General features: G+C 41.3%; 1 protein-coding gene across 1 annotated transcript in view; it reads right to left on the bottom strand.

Annotated features, from left to right (window-relative positions):
- The window catches only part of LOC145414042 (uncharacterized), a 77770-nt gene that overhangs the window by 39333 nt on the left and 15762 nt on the right, over positions 1-22675 (bottom strand). Inside the window, exons 3-4 of the mRNA XM_080283606.1 lie at positions 13512-13614; positions 12504-12646 (exon numbers count right to left, since the gene is read on the bottom strand). Of these exons, the coding sequence (XP_080139732.1) occupies positions 12504-12646; positions 13512-13614 (246 nt within the window). The remainder of the gene's footprint in view (positions 1-12503; positions 12647-13511; positions 13615-22675) is intronic.

The following is a 22675-nucleotide window of genomic DNA, read 5'->3' on the forward strand; positions in this document are numbered from 1 at the left end:
CAGAGTATAAGATCCTTGCTACATAAAATGGAAGAGAAATCGGAAAGAATTATACTAACTGGGGATTTCAATACAAATATAAATTGGAATACTCTGGATATAAATAGCCAAGAAGGCTGCTGGGACCAAAAGCTCCTGGATCTCGTACAAGAGTTTTTCTTAACGCAACACGTGAGGGAAACCACTAGAAAAAGAGGACTTGATGTACCTTCAGTGCTAGATCTAATATTTACTAGGCAAGAAAATGACATTGACAGTTTAATATATCACCCTCCACTCGGCAAAAGCGATCATGCAGTACTAAATTATAACTTCAGGATAGCATATGACATAGTAAACAGCACTGACAGTTACAAAAAGAGACTAAACTATAAAAAGGGAAATTATCAAGACCTAAAGAAGTATTTCTTAGAAGTTGATTGGGAAAATGAGCTTAGAGGACAAGATTTAAATGCTGTATATAAAAAATTTTGTGAATTTTATGAAATAGGAATTACATCCCACAGCACAAAGAAGCAGATAAGAAAATACAGAAATGGTTCAATACAGAATGTAAAAAATCAAAAGAAAGAAGAGATTTGTTGTGGAATAGATACAGAAGACACAATAGTGAAAGGGCATATAATAATTACAAACAGGCAAGAAACTACTATACAAGAATAATGAGGGAATCCCAAAAACAGTTTGAGGAGGATATAATAAATAAAAGTAGTGATCAACCAAAGCTGTTTTACAGCTATATCAGAAGCAAAACCAAAGTAAAAGATATAATACAATCCATCACGGACGAGGGAATCACTTATACACAAGAGAAAGATATTTGTGAAGCACTAAATAAGAATTTTCAATTAGTTTTTACAGAAGAAAAAAATTTTGAGAGGGACTATGTGGAACACGCATGTCCACACATACTACCAGATATACAAATAGCAGAAAAAGTAATACAAGAGGAGTTAAGTATATTAGACAGAGGAAAAGCAAGTGGTCCTGATGAAATTTCATGTTGGGTGTTACGAGAATGTGCAAAGGAGTTAAGTAAACCACTATTTTTAATTTTCAAGAAATCTTTGAGTCAAGGGAAACTACCTGATATTTGGAAAAAAGCAAATATAGTCCCCTTATTCAAGAAAGGAAATAGACAAAATCCTCTCAACTACCGACCAGTATCACTGACTAGTGTTGTAAGCAAGGTATTAGAAAAACTTATTAGAAAAGCTTGGGTAAATCATCTAGAAAAACACAGTATGATAACAGAAAGACAGTTTGGTTTCAGAAAAGGAAAATCATGTGTTACTAATCTGTTGAGCTACTATGACAGAGTAACAAACACAATACAGGAAAGGGAAGGATGGGTGGACAGTATCTATTTAGATTTCAAGAAAGCTTTTGACACAGTACCACACCAAAGACTTTTATGGAAGCTGTACTATCAAGGAGGAATTCGAGGCAAACTGTTTTGTTGGATGCAAGACTTTCTCATAAAAAGAGAAATGAGGACAGTACTAAGAGGAAACTACTCATCATGGAAAGAAGTGACTAGTGGAGTACCACAGGGTTCGGTGCTGGCACCAATCATGTTTTTAGTGTACATAAATGATATAAACAGTAACACTGGAAATGAGAGCTATCTGAATATGTTTGCGGATGATGCAAAAATACAAAGGAGAATTACTAGCACAGACTCTTGTAGGGAGCTACAAGAAGAATTAAATAAACTTCATGAATGGAGTAGTACATGGCAAATGGAATTCAATGTGGACAAGTGTCATGTAATCAAGTTTGGTAAAAGTGGAAAAAGACCTGATTGGGATTATAAGTTAGGAAATAAAACCCTATACACATCAGAAAGAGAGAAAGACCTAGGTGTGATTATCAATAACAGACTATCTCCGGCTGACCACATCAGCGAGAAGGTACGGAACATGTATACACTGCTTGCAAATATGAGAATAACATTCACATACATAAATGAAGACATGCTTAAAAGGATAATAACATCATTCATTAGACCAACCCTGGAATATGCATCAGTAGTCTGGAGTCCTCATCTCAAAAAGCATATAGACAAGATTGAAAAAGTTCAAAGGGCCGCTACAAGATGGATACCAAGCTTAAGGGACCTAAGCTATGAAGAAAGACTAAATAAACTGAATCTACCAACACTACATGAGAGAAGGAAAAGAGGTGACATGATAATGCTTTATAAGTGCATATCAGGAAAGGAGAAAATAGACATAAATGATTACTTAACATATGGAGAAGCATCAGCAAGAGGACACTGCAAAAAACTGCATAAGAAGAGAGGTGATAAAGACGTAAGGAAATTCAGTTTCCCAAACAGAGCAATTGATCAATGGAATGCACTACCGAATGAAATAGTGTGTGCCAAAACAATTCACAAATTTAAGGATATGTACGATAAATATGGTCTAAGACACGGGACAATACGAGCTTGACTCATTCCTGTAAAGATACAATTAGGTAAGAACAATTAGGTAAGAACACACACACAGCCAGATAAAAACAAAATTAACCTCCCTCACCATAAGCACATCTTTTTCTTTACTTCCTCCTGATTTTCTTTAACTTCCAGACAATTTTCTTTAAGTCAGGAATGCTCTCTCGTACTGAACCCCCCCCCTTGTTCGAAAAAGCTCCCCAAAACAGAAAAACAAAAATAAAAATAAAAATGGAATAAGCACGAAGATGGTGGGAATATGTCCTCGGGGTGTTATTTTATTCTTTTAGCTTGGACCTTTATTGTTATTATTATTATTATTATTATTATTATTATTACTACTACTACTACTACTACTACTACTACCACTACTACTACCACTATTATTATTATTATTATTATACTCTCATCTTAAATGTCGGGACCAACTGCCTAGCCCCGGGCTCCTACGCTCCTCATGGGGCAACGTAAGATTGGATGATGGATGGATGGATGGATTATTATTATTATTATCATTATTATTATTATTATTATCACGAGGATGAGATGGAAGGATGGAGTGGACAGGTATATGAAAGAGGGGTGTGTGAGCTGGAAGCAGGGCAGTGAAATGGCGGGGGACAGGGCGACATGGAGGCGATTTCTTTGTGGTCACCCCTTACGGGATTAAGGCGTCTGGCAATAGATAGTTAGACAGATAGATCATCATCATCATCATCATCATTACTATTATTATTATTATTATTACTATTGCTGGAGGAGATATTTATTGTCATTAACCCCTTCAGCACGAAACGCTTAAGGCCCCAAATATCAATGGTGGTTAAGAACAATAATAATAAAAAGATCCACAATTCGTACGTACAACACAATAGAAAAGCTGTGATATCACCTGTATGTGGTAAATTCAAACTGATATCAGCACGCATGAAGACATCAGAATCACCCGTCCTTCTAACCATCACAAGAGGCAAACCAGAAAAACATATCGGAATAAAAATGCTAGAGAGAGAGAGAGAGAGAGAGAGAGAGAGAAGGGAAAAGGCCAAAGTAATCACTCTATTATTACGCGACGGTAAAAATCTAAAGAGGGAAAAATATTATGACGTGAAGGCAGTGGCTAAATAAACTATATTATTTTAAAGTAACCGCAAAAGGCTAAGAATGTTACTGAAGATGCCGATTTCCGTGCCGTAAAGAGGCGTAGTCCTTGAATGAAGACAGGAGCAGTTTTTATCCCGCCCTAAGCGTATTGTTCATATTAAAGGATGCATTGTCCCAGAAATAATAATAATAATAATAATAATAATAATAATAATAATGAAAATAGTAACAACAAGAACAACACCAACAACAACAACAATAATAATAATAATAATAATAATAATAATAATAATACTGTAATAATCTAAATAATAAAGATAAGCCGTGTGTGTGTGTGTGTGTGTGTGTGTGTGTGTGTGTGTGTGTGTGTGTGTGTGTGTGTGTGTGTGTGTGTGTGTGTGCATTTCTTTTCACGAGAACGGTAATATATATCGACCTAATTCTCTTTGCATTAGGTCGGGGTAAGTCCAGGGAGTGCCAGAAATATACCAAATATTTCGGGATTTGTTAGATGCGACGGCGCGAAATTCTCGGAAATCGTGACACGCGAAAATGTTTGTTTGTGCTTTTGTTCGTTTCTTTCGTTGGAACAGTAACAGATATCGAATTCTTTCAGCATCAGATCGGGGTAAGCCCAAGGAGCGTCAAAAAAATGGTGATTGCGTGCAACGCAACGGAGCAAACCTGTCGGAAATCGCGACACGCGAAAATATACGAAAACAATTTTTTCGACTTTCTGGTCAAATTGGTTATTGTGGGCACAATAACGGCAGGTAAACAAAAATACTGGTGTTTGCAAACATTTTGTGATGGAAAGGCTATTAGTTAGTCCCGCAAATTTTTTCGGGCACGCACTAGTATTAATAAAATAATTACAAAAACAACAACAACAATGGCTTATTTATTTTCGTAATTGTACACATACAATTACCAAATATGTCTTAGCTTGTACGGTACTTCAGCAATATCCATGGGAAAACAGCCAGAACCATATATGCCTACTTGTTTCAAGGGGACCCGGGGCAAGGTTACAGTACATTTAAGGAGAGACGACTGGCCTTCTACCCCTGGCGGTATTACATAATGGAATAACCTCCAGTCATCTCTTGGGGTTTGAATTACTCACCCACAGGGTTGAGGTGTCACTCCGATTGGGGCTTCCTAACCACTACACCACCAGGGGACACGGCCATATACTTTCCTGAGGTTAAATTCCGTATGAAATCGCTTGTTTACATTTTCATATTAAGTCACACAGATACCAAACACATCACAGCAAAAGTAGAATAAATAAATAAGGTGACAAACACGATTACACATTTTAAAGTTGAACAGAGGAAGGAAAAACAAGTAATAAAAAGACCCATAAGAATGTTTTACTGATCCGGAGACTTATTGATCAGCAAAATTGGTTAAGACACTTTATGAATACAGCTCCAAGACGCTCATTAATTTACATGTTAAGAACTACACTCATCAATCCCTTCAGTACGATGATGTATTATTACCACCTATTAATTTCGATTGTAGGGAGGCCTTGTACAGGGAAGGGATTGATAAATAACACTATGCCCTCTTGACGGTAACTTGGCCCAGATTTTCGTCCTTTTGCAGCTCATTTCACGTAGCTGAGTGGCAGAAATGACTGTGCTCCGTCGTTACACATCCTTTCCTGCACTTCTTCGTGACTGCCTCGAAACTGTTACTTTATTGTTGCAACGCAGCATTCGAGATGGAGAGAAGGCAATTTTAGTCCAAGTTACAGTAGAAAGAGTATAGTATGCATAAAAACCTCTCTAGTCTGATGTGTCTTGAAAGCAAAATAAATTAGTCCAGAGATAACATGACTAGATTAAAGAAGATTTCACTGTAAAGAGGTATATATCTGTCCATATATATATTTTAGTTGCTAGGCATTACTTTGTAAGTTTGTAGTATCCAGCGACATTAGGTGTGACATGCAGGACTGTGGACCTCAGGGAACAGACCATCTAGTTCAGAGGTTCCTATGCGGGGTCCATGCAAAATAGCAACTATTCAAGCATTAAAATAAATAACTTATACCATACAACCTTAACTTGGATGTTTGGGTGTTAGAGCTGTCCTTAAACTTCTCGCATTTTCCAGACATTAAACTTAGAATTCCTTTTGAGTTATTACACCAACTAAAGAGAAAAATATTATTGTGCATTTCTGTACCACCAAATCAAGAACACTTTTAAGTTAGTTGCGTGCTGATAACTTCCTTTTTATCTTATTTCGCACATCCATAAGTTTTGCTGAAGATTCAAAAATGGAAACTTGAGACTGATTGTTATTTAGTAATGATACTGTTAAATGAGCAATATTTACACCCAAGCGATCGTGGTGCCGGCGAGTGTAATAATTTGGTGTGTGTGTGTGTGTGTGTGTGTGTGTGTGTGTGTGTGTGTGTGTGTGTGTGTGTGTGTGTGTGTGTGTGTGTGTGTGTGTGTGTGAACAATATAACTTAATTAGTTGTTATTTGATTTTAACCACATTTGGTGGAAGTGCTAAGGGTGATTTTTGATTTACAAATTTTATTGTGTAAGGTTTACACAACAAAAATTAAACAAATGGCGCACCCCCTAGTAACACATACGTCGGGTGGATTGCCTTGATGGGTTGAACCATTGTAATAAACATATAAATAGATTAATAATCACAGATATAAAGTTACACGAATATAGTATGATTATATACACATTGTTTCATAACGAGAAACAGGCAGTGGTAAATTTCCTATTATAAAATTGTGGAGATTGTGGTATGGTCACAGTGTAATGAGAAAGAGAGAGAGAGAGAGAGAGAGAGAGAGAGGATTATAACATACAGTATAGGTGAGAAGCAAGGGAGGGAAAGGAGGAGGAGGTACGTCAGCAATTATAGAGGACTTTAGTCTGAGAACTGTCAGTAATTATAAGATTTAGAGGAGAGGTAAATTGGCAAACACAGGTGGAGAGAGAGAGAGAGAGAGAGAGAGAGAGAGAGAGAGAGAGAGAGCGTGGTTGCATACTGTTGTTGAAAAAGAATGATAGCATTAGACATTAAGTTACAAGAATATAGTATGACGACATGACGTTACCTAAATAAATATTGAGTGATACTGTTACAAAACTCGTGCGGTTACATTGTTACAATTTGTAGTACATCATAATATGGTATATACCAAATACTGTATAATATCTTGCTAAGGGTGAGTCAAGGGGTAAGCACACTACTTTTCAGACCAGTAAGTCAAAGGTCAAGGGCGAGGTCAATCAGTGTTAATCCAATTTAGGCCAAATTTGGTGGAAGAGTGGAAGATCAGACAAGAATGAAGCTTTTCGAGTTTGAAAATAATCCGTCGAAGGGTAAGGTCACACAGCAAAGTCAAATGTTTAAGTCCTTACACTAAAATTTTGGGGCGCGGGTGTTGCATTCTCCTGGTGCTCCTTGTTTTGTTATGCGTCACACTCTCAAGCCACCTACACCGCCTGGCCATGGAAGAGAAACAGTGATGCCAGTGTGTCCTAAATTGAGGCTAGTGAACATCTGCTGTCCAAGGTTCCCCCTCCCTCAGCGCTATCCTACATGAAGGAGTGTTGTGCTTCCATTATCCAACACGAGATATGCGTGTTTTGATGTATTAGTTTATAAATTTAACGCTCCACCATACCAAGTATCAGCAGGATGGATCATTTTAGTTTAACAGGGCTACCAACCTGAACATTTTTCCTTCCCTTCCAAGGAAATCTTTAAGCATACTGAAGGGAAAGAAAAATCCTTCAAAGGGAAGAAAAAGTTTAGGGAAGGAATTATTTTTCAGAATATGGCCGTAAACGTCTCCACCCTGTCGCTCCCCATCCTCCGGTGTCGACGACCTTGGTTACGAAAGAGCACTGGGAGGTACACGTCTTAACTCATTCAGAAAACCAGGCAAGTCTCCGGCATAATGTAAACCCCAGCTCACCTCTGAACCGTAGTATGGACCAAATCAGGGCCAGTGGCTGAGTCCTTCCAATAAAGAGTACATACGTGTTGAACTGAGCGCATCCTGTGGTCTTCATTCACTTGCAGTTTTAACAGGGAATAACAATGAAGGGCTTGACACCAAAATTTATGTACCTGTCGCAGTAATGATTTCTGAGACTTTCTTCTTTTTTACCCATAATGCTGTAGGCGTAAAGTAGGGTACTGGGTCCATAGGAGAGAACGTGGCTGGAAAAAAAAAAAAAAAAAAGAGAGAATCACTGGTCTAGTCTACGAATATGCCTCAGAGCCTGACACGGAGGAAAAGAAAGTTTCTGCGTATAACTCTTATTTCTTACCTTGTTCAATATTCTGCATAGTTCTTACCTTTTACTTTTATCGTGCATTTTACTGTGTTTTTCTTGTCAAACCACGCAGTAAGAGAGGGAGAATGTTATAATGGATCCTTACACCTGCTACTACTACTACAATTACTACTACTACTACTATTACAACTATTTACAATCAGTTTAAACAGTTGCTGGAATTCCTTGACCGACTATTTTTTCATTGAGTTCAAAAAGTGGGTCTCGGCGAATGGGGAAGATCCGCAGCGGCGGCCATAAACCCACCAAGGCTGCCATTACACGCTGGTAATAATCCACCCACCACACTATCCTCTGCTCTGAATCACTCCGCAATGAGAAGGAGGAGGATTCTAGCCCATACCTCTGGAGTACATCTATTTTGTACTTTCTACTTTATATTTTCTAACTCATACACCCATCCTTATCCCCTCTCTTATTCTGAATTAAATCGTCTAGCAAGAACACAACAAATATCACATTCCTATGGCTGAAGTATGTGGCTGTCTTTATATTCAAATTTGCAATACGTTGGTGGTTTAAACTTGCGCCTATGAGTTTGACATCAGTAGCTAACTTTTATCACCTGAATGTGTACCGCGTGTGCATGACGGGTCCAAGTGTGTGTGTGTGTGTGTGTGTGTGTGAAGGGTGCATGTGCGTGTATGCGTGGACTAACCTACCATAGCAGGTTAGCGGGAAGGTGGAAGGTACCGTTAAGATCCTCCCAGGGCTGCCAACTCTCGCCACAACGGTCCCTTCCTCACCGCGCTGACCAACTCTCACGATACACACATCCCAAGTTATTAACCCCGCCTGTCACATCACAACTATTATACCCTCGCTGCCCCAGGATGATAGTAATATCCCGCAGTTGTGAATGGGTTATTGAAGGCTGTATCTAACCCCTCCAGTTCGAAAAAGTCTCCCTTAAGATGAATAAAATCGTGTAATAGTACCGACATCCACTCTACTGACAATACATTATCAGAAATCGAGACTTACTATAAAAAAATATTAATGATTTGTGAGTTGGGACAAATCTAATGCTACTGAAATACACACACACACACACACACACACAAATGGGAAAAGAAACGAGGAAGAGCAGGGGGAAAAAACTGACACAGAACCCCGGTGAATCCATGAAGTAACCAGCTGACATTTTATTTTTGTCAAGTCTGTGCAGTTTCACTCTTCAAGCACTTTCCCATGTAAGAGACAGATCTGGGCCGGATTTAGCATCGGTGTAAGGGAGGTTCAAAACTTTACCTTTTCCTCGTATTACCCTTTGATGTCACCCATGCATTTTATAATCTATGGGTTTATATACTTATTACCCAGTCCTTTATTGCCCCATCGAGAGAGTAGGAGGCCTGAGTATGGCTACATAGTTAAGGCAAGTGACCAGTCCCCTCTCCTGAGTGTCACTGTAAACAATAAACCTCTCCTTGCCCTCGGATGTGCACCCTTACTGGCAACATCCACCTGAAGCATCCTGACTCACTAGAACACCAGGCGTCCTTTGTTTTTTCATGCAAGGAAGAAGGAACCAAAGCCGCAAGATTGTTCCCTCCAAGAAAAAATAAAAACAAGATAACAGAGAGCCAAATTCAAGATCCGTTTATTTCGAGATGCTTGAACACATTGCGTTAGAAAGACTGAAGGTCGTAGGCAGCTGGAAATACAGAGGATGACAATTACATGGTTACCATCCAACACAGTTAATGGTTTCCTTACTAGTGAGACGCCATATGGTTTGTCACTCAGCAAGGAGTCATGTAATGGTAGCACTAAATCAAAAGAGTGGATGGTGGACGTCATAATCATAATACATACAGGCTATACTAACTTCAACAGATATCAGATTCATACTGTACAATTTTCAAACAGGTACTGCTGTATATTTGTTGCAGAAAAAAGTGCCACAGACAAAGAAAAAAGAGGGGGGGGGGGAGCAGAATCCTTGTTACCCCTTTCCACAACCCCCACCATAGGGATCCGCCACTGCAGATATGAGTCAGGCGGAAGAAGTTGCATCCTCTCAACAAACATGATTTCCATAATGAGTGGGTTATATTTCTTTAACTTGGACAAATTTACGGGACTGTGAAATTCAGACAAGATACACTAACCACTTCAGTACGATGCTCTTATTTATTTATTTTTTCATTTATTTGTTTTGCCACTTGTTTCTTTTCCCTTCTTCTGTTCAATAACCTTCCCACACATAATACCACTATCTTCCCTCCACCACTGCGTCACCTCGCTACGTCCAAACCAACAACAAAACACACCAGTACGCTCAAAGTTAACCCCTTCAGTCTTATATTTTACCGATTTATTCCTGCTACCTCCTCACGACTTTCATCAGCTCTTAGACTTCGTGACGTGAAGAGGGTAAGGAAGAGTATATTTAAGCTCATCTAACCTCAACAGTTCGGAAAGTCAATAAGGTAAAATTAATCGTTTGGAGAAAGCAAGAGAATGGTGATAAGAACATTGCTTTGTTGGTGTTTACAGTTCGTTAGTTTGAACCTCCTGCACGTCTCGGTGAAAATCAAATAGCCCGTTTGAAATAAAATGCAAGATTGGATGAGATATACCGACAGAGGGAAACTAGGTAAGGGAATAAGGGAAGATACAAACCCCGCCCGACTTGGACCCTCTTCAGGTATCACACGAAATGGCTGTCTCTTCAGTATTTACGATTTCCTTATATGGGCATCAACTTTTTAATACGAACAACACACGAAACTGTGATATTAACCTCTTCAATCCAACGACGTATGTTTATGATCTTGTCTCCACACGATTATATTTTTCATTTTATTTACTTCATTAACTCGTTCGTTGCAAAATGTTTCCCATACACTGAATAACACCGTACAGAAGTTAAGAGAGAGAGAGAGAGAGAGATCCTCAGAATGTATCATTCCTCCTCCTCAACGACCTCACCTCTGTATCATTAACCCCGTCAATACAGTGAGAGAGAGAGAGGGAGAGGGAGAGAGAGAGAGAGAGAGAGAGAGAGAGAGAGAGAGAGAGAGAGAGAAACATCCCCACAAGATATCATTCTTCTCCCTTGACCTTACCTCTATATCATTAACCCCGTCAATATAGCCATGGCTTAGTTAACTTTATTCCTACTCTGTCTGACGCCTCAAGACAGATTAAACACTCCTCATTCCGAAATAATAATAATAATAATAATAATAATAATAAAACTGTAATTGACCTCCTTAGCTTGGAAAATCTCTCCTTACGCCGCAAAAATTCGTCAGATGATTAAGGAAAAAAAAAAAAAGAAGAAAAAGAAAGTGGTACAGATGTCACCGTACCTAAAGGGTAACACACACACACACACACACACACACACACACACACACACACACACACACACACACACACACACACACACACACACACACACACTACTGTATTCAAAGTCGAGGGTGTATTTTTTTCTCACATCTTGCTGAGGTAGAGCCTAATATTTCAACACACACACACACACACACACACACACACACACACACACACACACACACACACACACACACATACACACACACACTCTCTCTCTCTCTCTCTCTCTCTCTCTCTCTAATGCGTGCAAAGTCAAGGTTGTTCATAACTTCCTGACATTTGAGCAACTTCAAGCCAAATATTTCACCTTTTCTGACCTTACTTCTCACTCTCGCCTCCTGACTAACCGAAGCTGAGAGAGGCTTGGCATGTTTTTGTGGCTATACGTAATGCTTTGATGTGATGCGTCAGAGAAGAAAGTCCGAGGTGTAAGGAGTGGAATATCAGGTGAACTTTTGTCTCAGGCTGTAGCTAGAACACACACACACACACACACACACACACACACACACACACACACACACACACACACACACACACACACACACTAATACGTCCAAAATCATGGTTACTTTTAATTTCCTATCATTTGGACAAGGTAGAGCCGAAAATTTCACCACACACACACACACACACACACACACACACACACACACACACACACACACACACACACACACAATTAACATAGCTACAATCGCCTAACAATGCCACTTAACTACCTGCAATTACCACGGCCAATGACCTGATAATAACACACGAACGAGGCCCTAACTGTAATTTCAATCACAGACCACAGCTTCCTCTATCATGCATGCAATAACACTTTCTACCACAGCATCCTCTATCATGCCTGCAATAACACCTTCTATCACAGCTTCCTCTATCATACCTGCAATAACACCTTCTACCACAGCTTCCTCTATCATGCATCAATAACACCTTCTACCACAGCTTCCTCTATCATGCATGCAATAACACCTCCTACCACAGCTTCCTCTATCATACATGCAATAACACCTTCCACCACAGCTTCCTTTATCATGCATCAATAACACCTTCTACCACAGCTTCCTCTATCATGCATCAATAACACCTTCTACCACAGCTTCCTTTATCATGCATCAATAACACCTTCTACCACAGCTTCCTTTATCATGCATCAATAACACCTTCTACCACAGCTTCCTTTATCATGCACGCAGTAACCCGGGAGACTCGTGGACGTCCAAACTGACCGTGGACGTCCAAATTCTCCCCCGCGGGAGGGTCGTGGACGTCCACGGATGGAAGGTCGCCTGACCCATTCGTGGACGTCCACGGTGACAGTGGACGTCCACGACTCAGTAGTCTCCTTCTTCTCTATGGAGTTTACATGTAGCTGTGGCCAGGTAGCGTGTGTCGTCTGCTATCTTGAACTCTGTAGTCAGTTGATGTATTATATTATATTATAATTAATTCAACCGTCAGTAGACTTTGTATAATCTTTTATCATACGACTTGTAATATTTCTATTTGTCACAAAAAATTGTAAGATACACCAAAATGTGTTAATTATGATGGAATGTCGATTGATTGTTTACAAGAGAGGCCCGCGCACGTTTATTTCTGTTTGTCATAGAAACTTTTCATATATACCAAAATGTAAATATGATGGAATGTGGATTGATTGTTTCCAAGAGAGGCCCGCGCACGTTCGAAAGGCATACTCGGGAAGAAAGCAGTACTGTGCAGATTTCTATACTGCCTGCTTTCTTCATTCCGCGGGAGCCATTCTCTCATCCACAATGCCCTCCTTCTCCCCCTCCTTTGTCTTCTTGCAGAGGCTTCTTCCTCATCCTGCAGGGTTAGGACTGCAAGACCCATTGCAAAAGTCACAATCTGGTTCATGTCCATTGTTGTTGCTGATAAACACGTCGTCTGCTAGGGAGTTGGAAGTGACCTCCCAGTCGCGTGGGGTGAACTCGATAAAGAAGAAGAACGTGGCCGTCGACGTAAACCCGAGGCCAGTTTTCCTTAATTATTATTGCTCTTATACGATTATTCTAGCATAGGGGTGACTTATCAAAATTATAAAGGTTAAATATAAGCATCATTTATCCCGTTACTACTGTACTCTTCCTGGTGGAGCTTGGGGAAGGATACTAGAACATATCATCAAAATTCCTGTCGTAACTTTATTTCTTTCTGCAGGAGGAACTAAAGACATGGGGATATGCACTCTCCCTTCCTTGTTCGTCCTGGACCATGTATATCCTACGATCAGTTTTCTTTCGTAGCTGTGGGTTGCTTTTTCTAGGAGGAACGGGAGACATGGGAGGACCCGGCCCTCTATTTTCGCTGTCCCTCCTGCAAAAACACAAGGTCTAAAGGGAAAGAAGGAGATTTAGGATGAACACCTATCGACAGCACGAGAGTTTATTTAGTGCCAATCTTCTCCTACAGTACGTCACGCAACCATGAAATTTATATCCAGGTCCCCAGTGGCACTGCTGGGTGGACACGGACAAAGGGGAATCAAGCTTTGTTCAACAGTCTGACCGGCCTGAGAATCAAACTAAAGGTCTTTCAATTGCAAGCTGGGTACGCTACCAGTGGACCACCAACTCGGCCCAGGAAATGTGTTAGGGAATGTAAATGATCTCTCTCTCTCTCTCTCTCTCTCTCTCTTTCTCTCTCTCTCTCATGCCTTGTCTGTCCATTACTTCAGTCAGCATACACTAACCTACTTACTTCGGCACGTTCTCTCTCTCTCTCTCTCTCTCGTTATTTAGTCCGGGAGAGAGTTTTCCCTAAGTAGGGGTTAGATACAGCCCTTCTTAATCCTTTCACTACCATGGGGCTCTGTTAAATTAAATAATAATCATCATCATCATCATCATCATCATCATCATTATTCTCTCCGACATGGAGTATGTTTTCACCCCTGTTTGTTTGTTAGTTTGTTTGTCTGTTAGCAGGATTACTTAAAAACTAAATGTGAGATCTGGACCAAATTTCGTGGGTAGATAGCTCATGTTCCAGGGCACAATCGATTAACTTTGGGACCAATCCGGATCGTATTACAGATTCTGGATCCGGAAAACACTTTATGCAAAACCCAAATTACGTTACCCTTGTCGGAGAGATGCGCTCCACTGAGTGCCCCTCTAGTTATTATGATTACTATTACTATTATTTCTATTATTATCAACATGAACACCTCTGACTGAAGAGTAAAACAAAAAAAAGTCCTCTGGGTGAATGGGTTAGCAGTGTAAATAACAAGTTAAGTGGGCGTGCCTGCCAGTTACTGTGTTACATTAATCAGCAAATACTGTCTTCCTCCTTCCATCACGTTCTCAACCATATAACAAAAACCCATGCACGTGCGTCAGGATTTACCTGCTCTCATTACAACTTCCCTCGCCAACAAAGGTTCAATTCTGACATGGTCACTTTATTTTGTTTTCTTTCTTTTTTCTCTCTTTCTTTTCTTTCTTTCTTTCTTTCTTTTTTTTTTTTTTTTGCTATTTAGAGACAATTCTGTTCAACTTAGGAGGCTTTTCGAGCGTCAGGGGTAAGACATAACCTTCACTAAGCCAGCCAAGAAAAGTCGGTTTTCGTGAAGTCAATAAAACAGTAAGGTAATGGTAATAATTCGATAAAAAGATGACGTCCTCGCGTTAAGATTTTTCGTACCTTAAAGTTCCCTGCACCCATGACTGAAGAATAAGGCTTGGATCTGTACCTATCGACTACACGGGGGTTACTATGGCACCCTAGGATACGACCGGCAGCAGCTGTTTTAAAGCCAGGTCCACAATTTTAATGCTAGAAGAAGAGGGACAAGAAACAAATGAGGTATCAATATGTCTGCCAGTCTGACCGGCTAATCAAAAAACCTACTTGCAGCTTTTACTACTCACCAGGCGTTGATGAGGTGCCTACACGTGGTGGCACTGTGCACGTTGGGTGGAGCCGACCGGGAGCCGGGTCTTCCTATGTTTTCCTAGACCTCGCTGCGGAAGGGATCATGGTCCGATCCTGCAAGGTCTAATGATCTTGACCTTTGACAAATTATGCTCAAAATAAAATCATTTATTCTTGTCTTATCCTCAAACCTTTCACCAAGTTTCGTTAATATTTGATAAAAACACCACAAGTTATTTTGTTAAAACACACACACACACACACACACACACACACACACACACACGACAGGTATATAAAACATGACATTCTCTCTCTCTCTCTCTCCCTCCAGAAGCGCGGGTACAATAAAGATCGCTTTCTTGGCTTGAAAGAATCGGTCACTTCGTACCCTAAAACTGGCAAAAAAAGAAAAAAAAAAAAAAAGCGATATCTCAAAATGTATTACTTCCTCCTTATTTTCCTTCTTCCTTATCGTCCATCAACCTCGCAGCTTCGTATGGCATCTAGGGCATCCGGGGCCAGTTTTTTCGGCACTTCTTCCCTTCATCCCACACTTTAATGATCCTCTAAGGTATTGGGAAAGCCATTACACCGGGATACTCTATCTTGGATCACTATGCTGTACCGTGGTTTTCATTCTCATTAACATCGCTACCACAACTATTATTATTATTATTATTAACCTAAAAATAATCTAAACCAACTCAACTGCCCTTATGCCTCAGCGGATCATTAACCTGCCATCCTCACTCCTACACTGCCGCCGTAACGATGGGTTGGCGTGTGTGTGACAGGCGGCGTATCTGACACTAGCGGTACCTCCACCTCCTCCCTCAGATCAACCATTTGACACACAGCATTATAGAGTCCTTGTGTTAACCCTTTCCCTAGAGCCGGTGAACTTGGGGATTGTATTCTGACTAACACTACATTTTCCTAAGGTGAAAAAAAAATCGTAGCAACTTTTTTTAGTCATTTGTTTTTCCTTCCTCTGTTGTTATTGAAAAAAAAAAAATAATAAGGATTCAAATACCATGTCCCGCAATCCTCTCTCTCTCTCTCTCTCTCTCTCTCTCTCTCTCTCTCTCCTACTGGTACTAGTAGGAATTCAATTTAAGCAAACGTCATATGAATTTGTTGTCAAGAGAAAACTAACCCTGTCTCTGCTACTGGTATACCTAGGAATTTTATTTCGACTAACACCTGAAGAGTTTGTTTAGTTCAAATAAAGCCGAGCAGTCAATGTGTTAATCGGGTACACAGAACCGATATAACTCAACTCAAGGCACCTCCAGTACCGAAAAAATGGGAGAAATGGAGTTCCCCCGAGCTAAGCCCTGTATTGGCCTATATAGCCCCGCTAGGGTTACAGGAGGGAGCTACCCCTCCCGGCACGGCAGCCCGGGCGAGGCTCGAACTTGCAATCCCCCGATCACAAGTCCAGCGCGCTACCACTGTGCTACCGCGCCCCCCCTCCAGTACCGAAGGAGCTAACGAATTTGATAGCAAACCCCTCTAATTCAAAGTGTCCCCAAATTTGAACTACAAATAAAATGTCTGAAGGTACTAAGAATAACGGCAAAGAATACGTCATCAAAGTAAAATGATTAACCCTTCAAATACGGCGACGGCTTTTGAGAGTGTATTCAAACCATTTCCAGTCGATTTGTATTGAACTTTAAGGGGGGCTTTCTTTTGTCAAGGGGCTAATGACGGCTATATTTAACCTCCCCAGTTCGGAATGCGTCTCTCAAGATGAACTGAATCACCAAAAGATAACAAGAACTTTACAATAAAATGATAAACACATAAACGTCCTCGGAGTGAAGAGAAAGAGATGACGGCATGTGTTTGGAAAGTTAAGTACCTCAGTCTAGCGAAAAATATTTAGAGTCGAATCAAACTGTCTGGAGACAAACTTAATAAAATAAATAAATAAACGTCATAGGAGTAAAAAGAAAGCGGTGACGGCATGAGTTTGGACAGCGAAGCATCTCAGTCTAGCGAACAATATTTAGCGTCGAATAAAACTGTCTGTAGGTACTAGCAAAATTTAAAACAATCAACTATCCACCTGAACTGACGACAGAGAATGAAGTATCGGAGGCTAGCGGTACTTTCCCCTTGTCACACAGGCTAATGGACCCCTGCTTGACGTGTGGCGGGGTTTGTGTCACAGGAATGGGGAAGAGAAACAGGGAACGGATACTGGATGACCTGCGTGGAGTCCAGCTGGCCCAACGAGGAAGTGGATGGACAGTGAGTGACGTACAATGCCTCACCTTTTCCTTGATGACATTGTTACATATTCTTCACTGACTTGTTTATGTTTACGGCTACCGTTACTATTTATTTGTACATTCAGATTTAACACTGCATAACAGGAAAAACACGGTACAGTACAGAATATTTGTTTTACTGACACTCTCTCTCTCTCTCTCTCTCTCTCTCTCACACACACACACACACACACACACACACACACACACAAAATCGAACAGCAGCGGCACTCACTATGAAACCATCGATCACCTAGGCAAGGGCAGTCTGCAGCCACTGTATACAACTACACACAAATATCGCATCACCTCATCACGATACATAAAAACACAGTGAACAATGACTTTCGAAACCATGCCATGTGATCTTTGAAACCCTCCCAATCTTTTCTGAATGTTATGTACGAGTTTCACATTCGTTCAGCTAAAAACATGTGGATCGATATTACTGCCCGCGACTGTACACTGTGGTTGGTGTGAGGAAGAAAGTGGATGATGATGATGATGATGATAATAATGATGATGATTATTATTATTATCACTGCTACTAATTATTATTATTATTATTATTATTATTATTATTATTATTATTATTACTACTACTACTCTACTACTACTACTACAATTATTATTATCATTATTACTATTATTATTATTATTATTATTATAAGTAAGTGGCGAAGTACTCAAACACAGGTTCTGGTACGTGTCATGGAAGCCAGACACGAGATGGGGGATAAAACAAAGGGCTTTCTCTGACACTTTCCTTTGCATACTAACACGTCGCCTACAAATTCTGTGCCTGTGAGTTATGACGCAATAAAATAACTTACACGTGATAGGAGGGAAAGAAAACATTACCACTGAAGGCTTTAATGGCAGAAGAAAAATAAATAAATAAAGGGAAAAAATCAGTAAACACAAAACCAGTTGAAGAATCCTGAAGCAAGATTACAAGAGGAAAGCTACCGTGTTTACCGTTGACAATGAAAGGCAAATATGACCGACACGCATCTTAAAAATATATTCTTGTGACTTCTGTGCTTTTACCTCTGGACACATGCTCAGCAGCCCTTTACCTGAGGCAGTACAACTATGTGCGACTTACCTCCTTACGCCACCATCAACCCTTTCCCATATTTATCTAGACTAATATCAACTAACTCTACTTAGCAGGGACGAACCCTACGCAGAGGGATTAAAACTATTTCTACAAACCCTGTCCCTGCTACTGATACATCTGGGTGTTATATTCCGGCTGATACCAGACGATTTTATTCCCGTGAAGGAAATCCTACTCAGTCAAGGAGGAATGTCATGTCTGATTCTTGCCATCTCCGGACGATTTTATTTATCTTGGGCCCAACTTTTATTTTATTTATTTATTTATTTATTTACTTTTTACTGCAGGGATTAGGTGTGATTTTAGTAAACCCATTCAGTATGAGGGACCTTTCTTCATAAAATTCTCTGGCAGCGGAGAACACATCTTAAAAAGACGTCATCCGAATTCATGGGACTTCAGTGATGGGTGAGGCCTTCAACCTGCTGTGGACTGTCTCACGCTCATGATGATGATGATGATGATGATGATGATAAAATTGTATTCTTGTTGGCCCTTCCAGCCTGAGAACGTCTTTTTTTTTTTTTTCTTTTTTTTTTTTATCGCCCGTCTTTAGCGAGGCTAGGCGATATAGTTTTGTCGGCGTGTGTGTGTGTGTGTGTGTGTGTGTGTGTGTGTGTGTGTGTGTGTGTGTGTGTGTGTGTGTGTGTGTGTGTGTGTGTGTGTGTGTGTGTGTGTGTGTGTGTGTGTGTGTGTGTGTCTGTTGCCAAAATATCTCGAAAAGTTGTGGACGAATCTTCACCAAACCTTCAGGAAATTGCAACTACGTGGATGTGTAGAAATCTATTACTTTTGGTGAGGATTGATCAAGGACGACCGAATGCCAGTCGCCATATAATTTTTGATATGGATTGGATTTTTGTGAAAAGCGGTGAATGAATTCCGTACAGCGTTGCGATTTTCTTCAGATTTAGTTTGTAGGCAGCTTGTACTTCAGTCAACAAAGTATCTTGGCAGGCGACTAACATTCGGCCCCCGAGTGCTTTGGTTTAATTTTATTCCGTCACGGCTATAGTCAGACAATTTCATACCGCTTGAGAGAGACCCCCTCTGAGCGCGCGCGCGCGCGCGCGCACACGCACACACACACACACACACACACACACACACACACACACACACACACACACACACACACACACACACACACACACACACACACACACAATACTATCGCATCTCTAAGCATCACCAACTCTTGAGGCTTGGCTTTATCCTTTCTGAGCCGCATCCACTTTTATCTCCCTACAGATGATTTTTACGGAGTTTAATGTTCTCTTTATATTTTTTACGTTCTTTTACGATCACAGGTACTGAGAAATTGCTGACAAAATTGGCTACAGGTGTTCCGGTCAGCAGAACGTAAAAAGCATCGGGAAATAACTATTGATACACTGATATATATGTACTCGTACCCTAATTGACCCATATGTGCAAGGTTTGATGGCTTCCGGTGCATGAAGTAACAGGAAGGAGGTGACGTTTGCATTTCCAGCCCGGGAAGCACAGGCCGGGGTCAGAGGGCAGTGGGTGAGAGGGGTGAGGGGGTAGAGAGCGGGATGAAGCAGTTTGGAGGTAAGTGATGGAGTACAAGGTGGGATGGAGAGGGTTGGTGGGGAGTGAGGGAGTACAAGGAGGGAAGAAACAGTTTGGAGGGGAGTGAGGGAGTACAAGGTGGGAAGGACGGTTTGGAGAGGGGTGAGGAAGTGGAGGGCTTGGGAGTGGTTGTGAGGGGGTGGGGGGAGTGAGGGAGTAGAGGGCAGGATGGAGTGATTTGGAGGGAGGTGATGCGGGTGAGGGGAGAGAGGGAGTAGAAGGTGAGAAGGAGCGGTTTGGAGAGGGGTGAGGGAGTGGAAGGCAGGACGGAGTGGTTTGGAGGAGGGTGATGGGGGTAGGGGAGTGAGGGAGAGAGCGGAAAGGAGTGGCTTGGAGGAGGGTGATGGGGGTGGGGGGAGAGAGGGAGCTGTAGACGGAGGGAAGAAGCAGTCTGGAGGGGGGTGGCAGGACTGAGGAAGTAAAGGACAGGAAGGAGTGGTTTGGCGGAGGGTGATCGGGGTGGGGAAGTGAGGGAGAGAGAGAGTGGTTTGGAGGAGGGTGATGGGAGGTAGGGGGAGTGAGGGAGTGGAGGAAGGGAAGAAGCAGTTTGGAAGTACCCGTTACACTGCCCTCTAGGTGTAGCATGATAAATACCCACGCCTGCTAGCGCTTCCCAGCCTTCTTCTTAGCCAGCGATCCTAACAAACCTATCTAACTGAACGCATTCCTAACAGACTAACGTATTCTAATCCTACCAAACTAACCAAACCTGAATCTAACGGAATAATCTAACCTACTTCTACGTCTAGTTTCCTCCTCCTCATCATCATCATCATCCGGACCTCCTTTCCCACCACAGGGCAGGGTGAGGAGTTGCAATGTCCTAAACTAACTTACCTCTAACAATCTAACGTATCCTAACCCTACCAATCTAACCCAACATAACGTAGCAGAATAACCTAACCTAAAACCCCAACAGGCTTCACTAACAACCTAACCTAACTACTAACCATGTCTTACCTTAACTTACTCTACCTTACCTTACCTACCTTACCTTCCCTAACCTTACTTTACCTTACCGTACCTTACCTTACCTTACCTTACCGTACCTTACCTTACCTTACCGTACCTTACCTTACTTTACCTTACCGTACCTTACCTTACCTTACCTTACCTTACCGTACCTTACTTTACCTTACCGTACCTTACCTTACCTTACCTTACCTTACCGTACCTTACCTTACCTTACCTTACCGTACCTTACCTTACCTTACCGTACCTTACCTTATCTTACCTTACCTTACCTTATCTTACCTTGGCTGACCTTATCTTACCTTACCTTGCCTAACATCATCTAACCTTATCTAACCTTTCCTACCCCTTACCTCACCTAGACCCTCCACGAAAACACAGCGCCCACAGAACGGAAATTAGCCAGCCGCTGCCTACACGCCCCTATGCCCACCTACAGACCCTGCCCTACACCCTCCATGACCTACACCCTTCCTGCCCTACACCCTCCTTGACCTACACCCTTCCTGCCCTACACCCTTCCTGACCTACACCCTTCCTGACCTACACCCTTCCTGACCTACACCCTCCATGACCTACACCCTTCCTGACCTACATCCTTCCTGCCCTGCACCCTCCATGACCTACACCCTTCCAGACCTACACCCTCCCTGACCTAGTTTACAAAGAATCACAGTCGGCTAAGCACAGGAGGTCGGAAATCAAGAGAATATATGACTTGGTAGATGATTCACATTACTTTAGGCTGACAGGAATTTTTTACGTCCTAATGGAGAGAGAGAGAGAGAGTGAGAGAGAGAGAGGAAAGCTGAGGATCAAGTATGTACAGAATCATAATCAATTTTAACCACGAACAAATCTTATAAACACTGAATTATAAAGACGGATAATTTTGCCGTATTTTCGCTTTCCTATTAAATCTATTGTTTGTTTTGAAGTCTCTGGTAACCAATCTTATAAACAAGCTCATGAACGATGGCAATTATGACCCAAGGCGATCTGGAAAAAGAAAAAAAGACAAATTGGCAGTCGAAGAAAAAAGACAGGGAGGAGAAAATGAGAAAAGGAAGAAATGAGAAAGGAAGGAAAGGAAGAGAAAAGGCAGAGACAGACGGCACACATCAGGTTTAGAGGCAAAGAGGAGAGAATGGAGAGAAAAGATGAGAGAATGGAAGGAAAAGGAGAAAATGGAGGGAAAAGAAGAGGGAATGGAGGGAAAAGAGGAGAGAATGGAGGGAAAAGAAGAGGGAATGGAGGGAAAAGGAGAGGAAACGGAAGGAAAAAAAGGGAGAATGGAGGGAAAAGAAGTGAGAATGGAGGGAAAAGGAGAGGAAACGGAAGGAAAAAAGGTGAGAATGGAGGGAAAAGAAGTGAGAATGGAGGGAAAAGGAGAGGAAACGGAAGGAAAAAAAGGGAGAATGGAGGGGAAAAGAAGTGAGAATGGAGGGAAAGGGAGAGAGAAAGGAAGGAAAGGGAGAGAAAAAGTAAAGACAGATGGCACACATTAGATTTAGAAGAGAATGGA

The sequence above is a fragment of the Coenobita brevimanus genome, chromosome 98 (assembly GCF_032717465.1).
Source record: "Coenobita brevimanus isolate Jiangsu-jjx chromosome 98, ASM3271746v2, whole genome shotgun sequence".
Classification (NCBI taxonomy): Eukaryota; Metazoa; Arthropoda; class Malacostraca; order Decapoda; family Coenobitidae; genus Coenobita; species Coenobita brevimanus.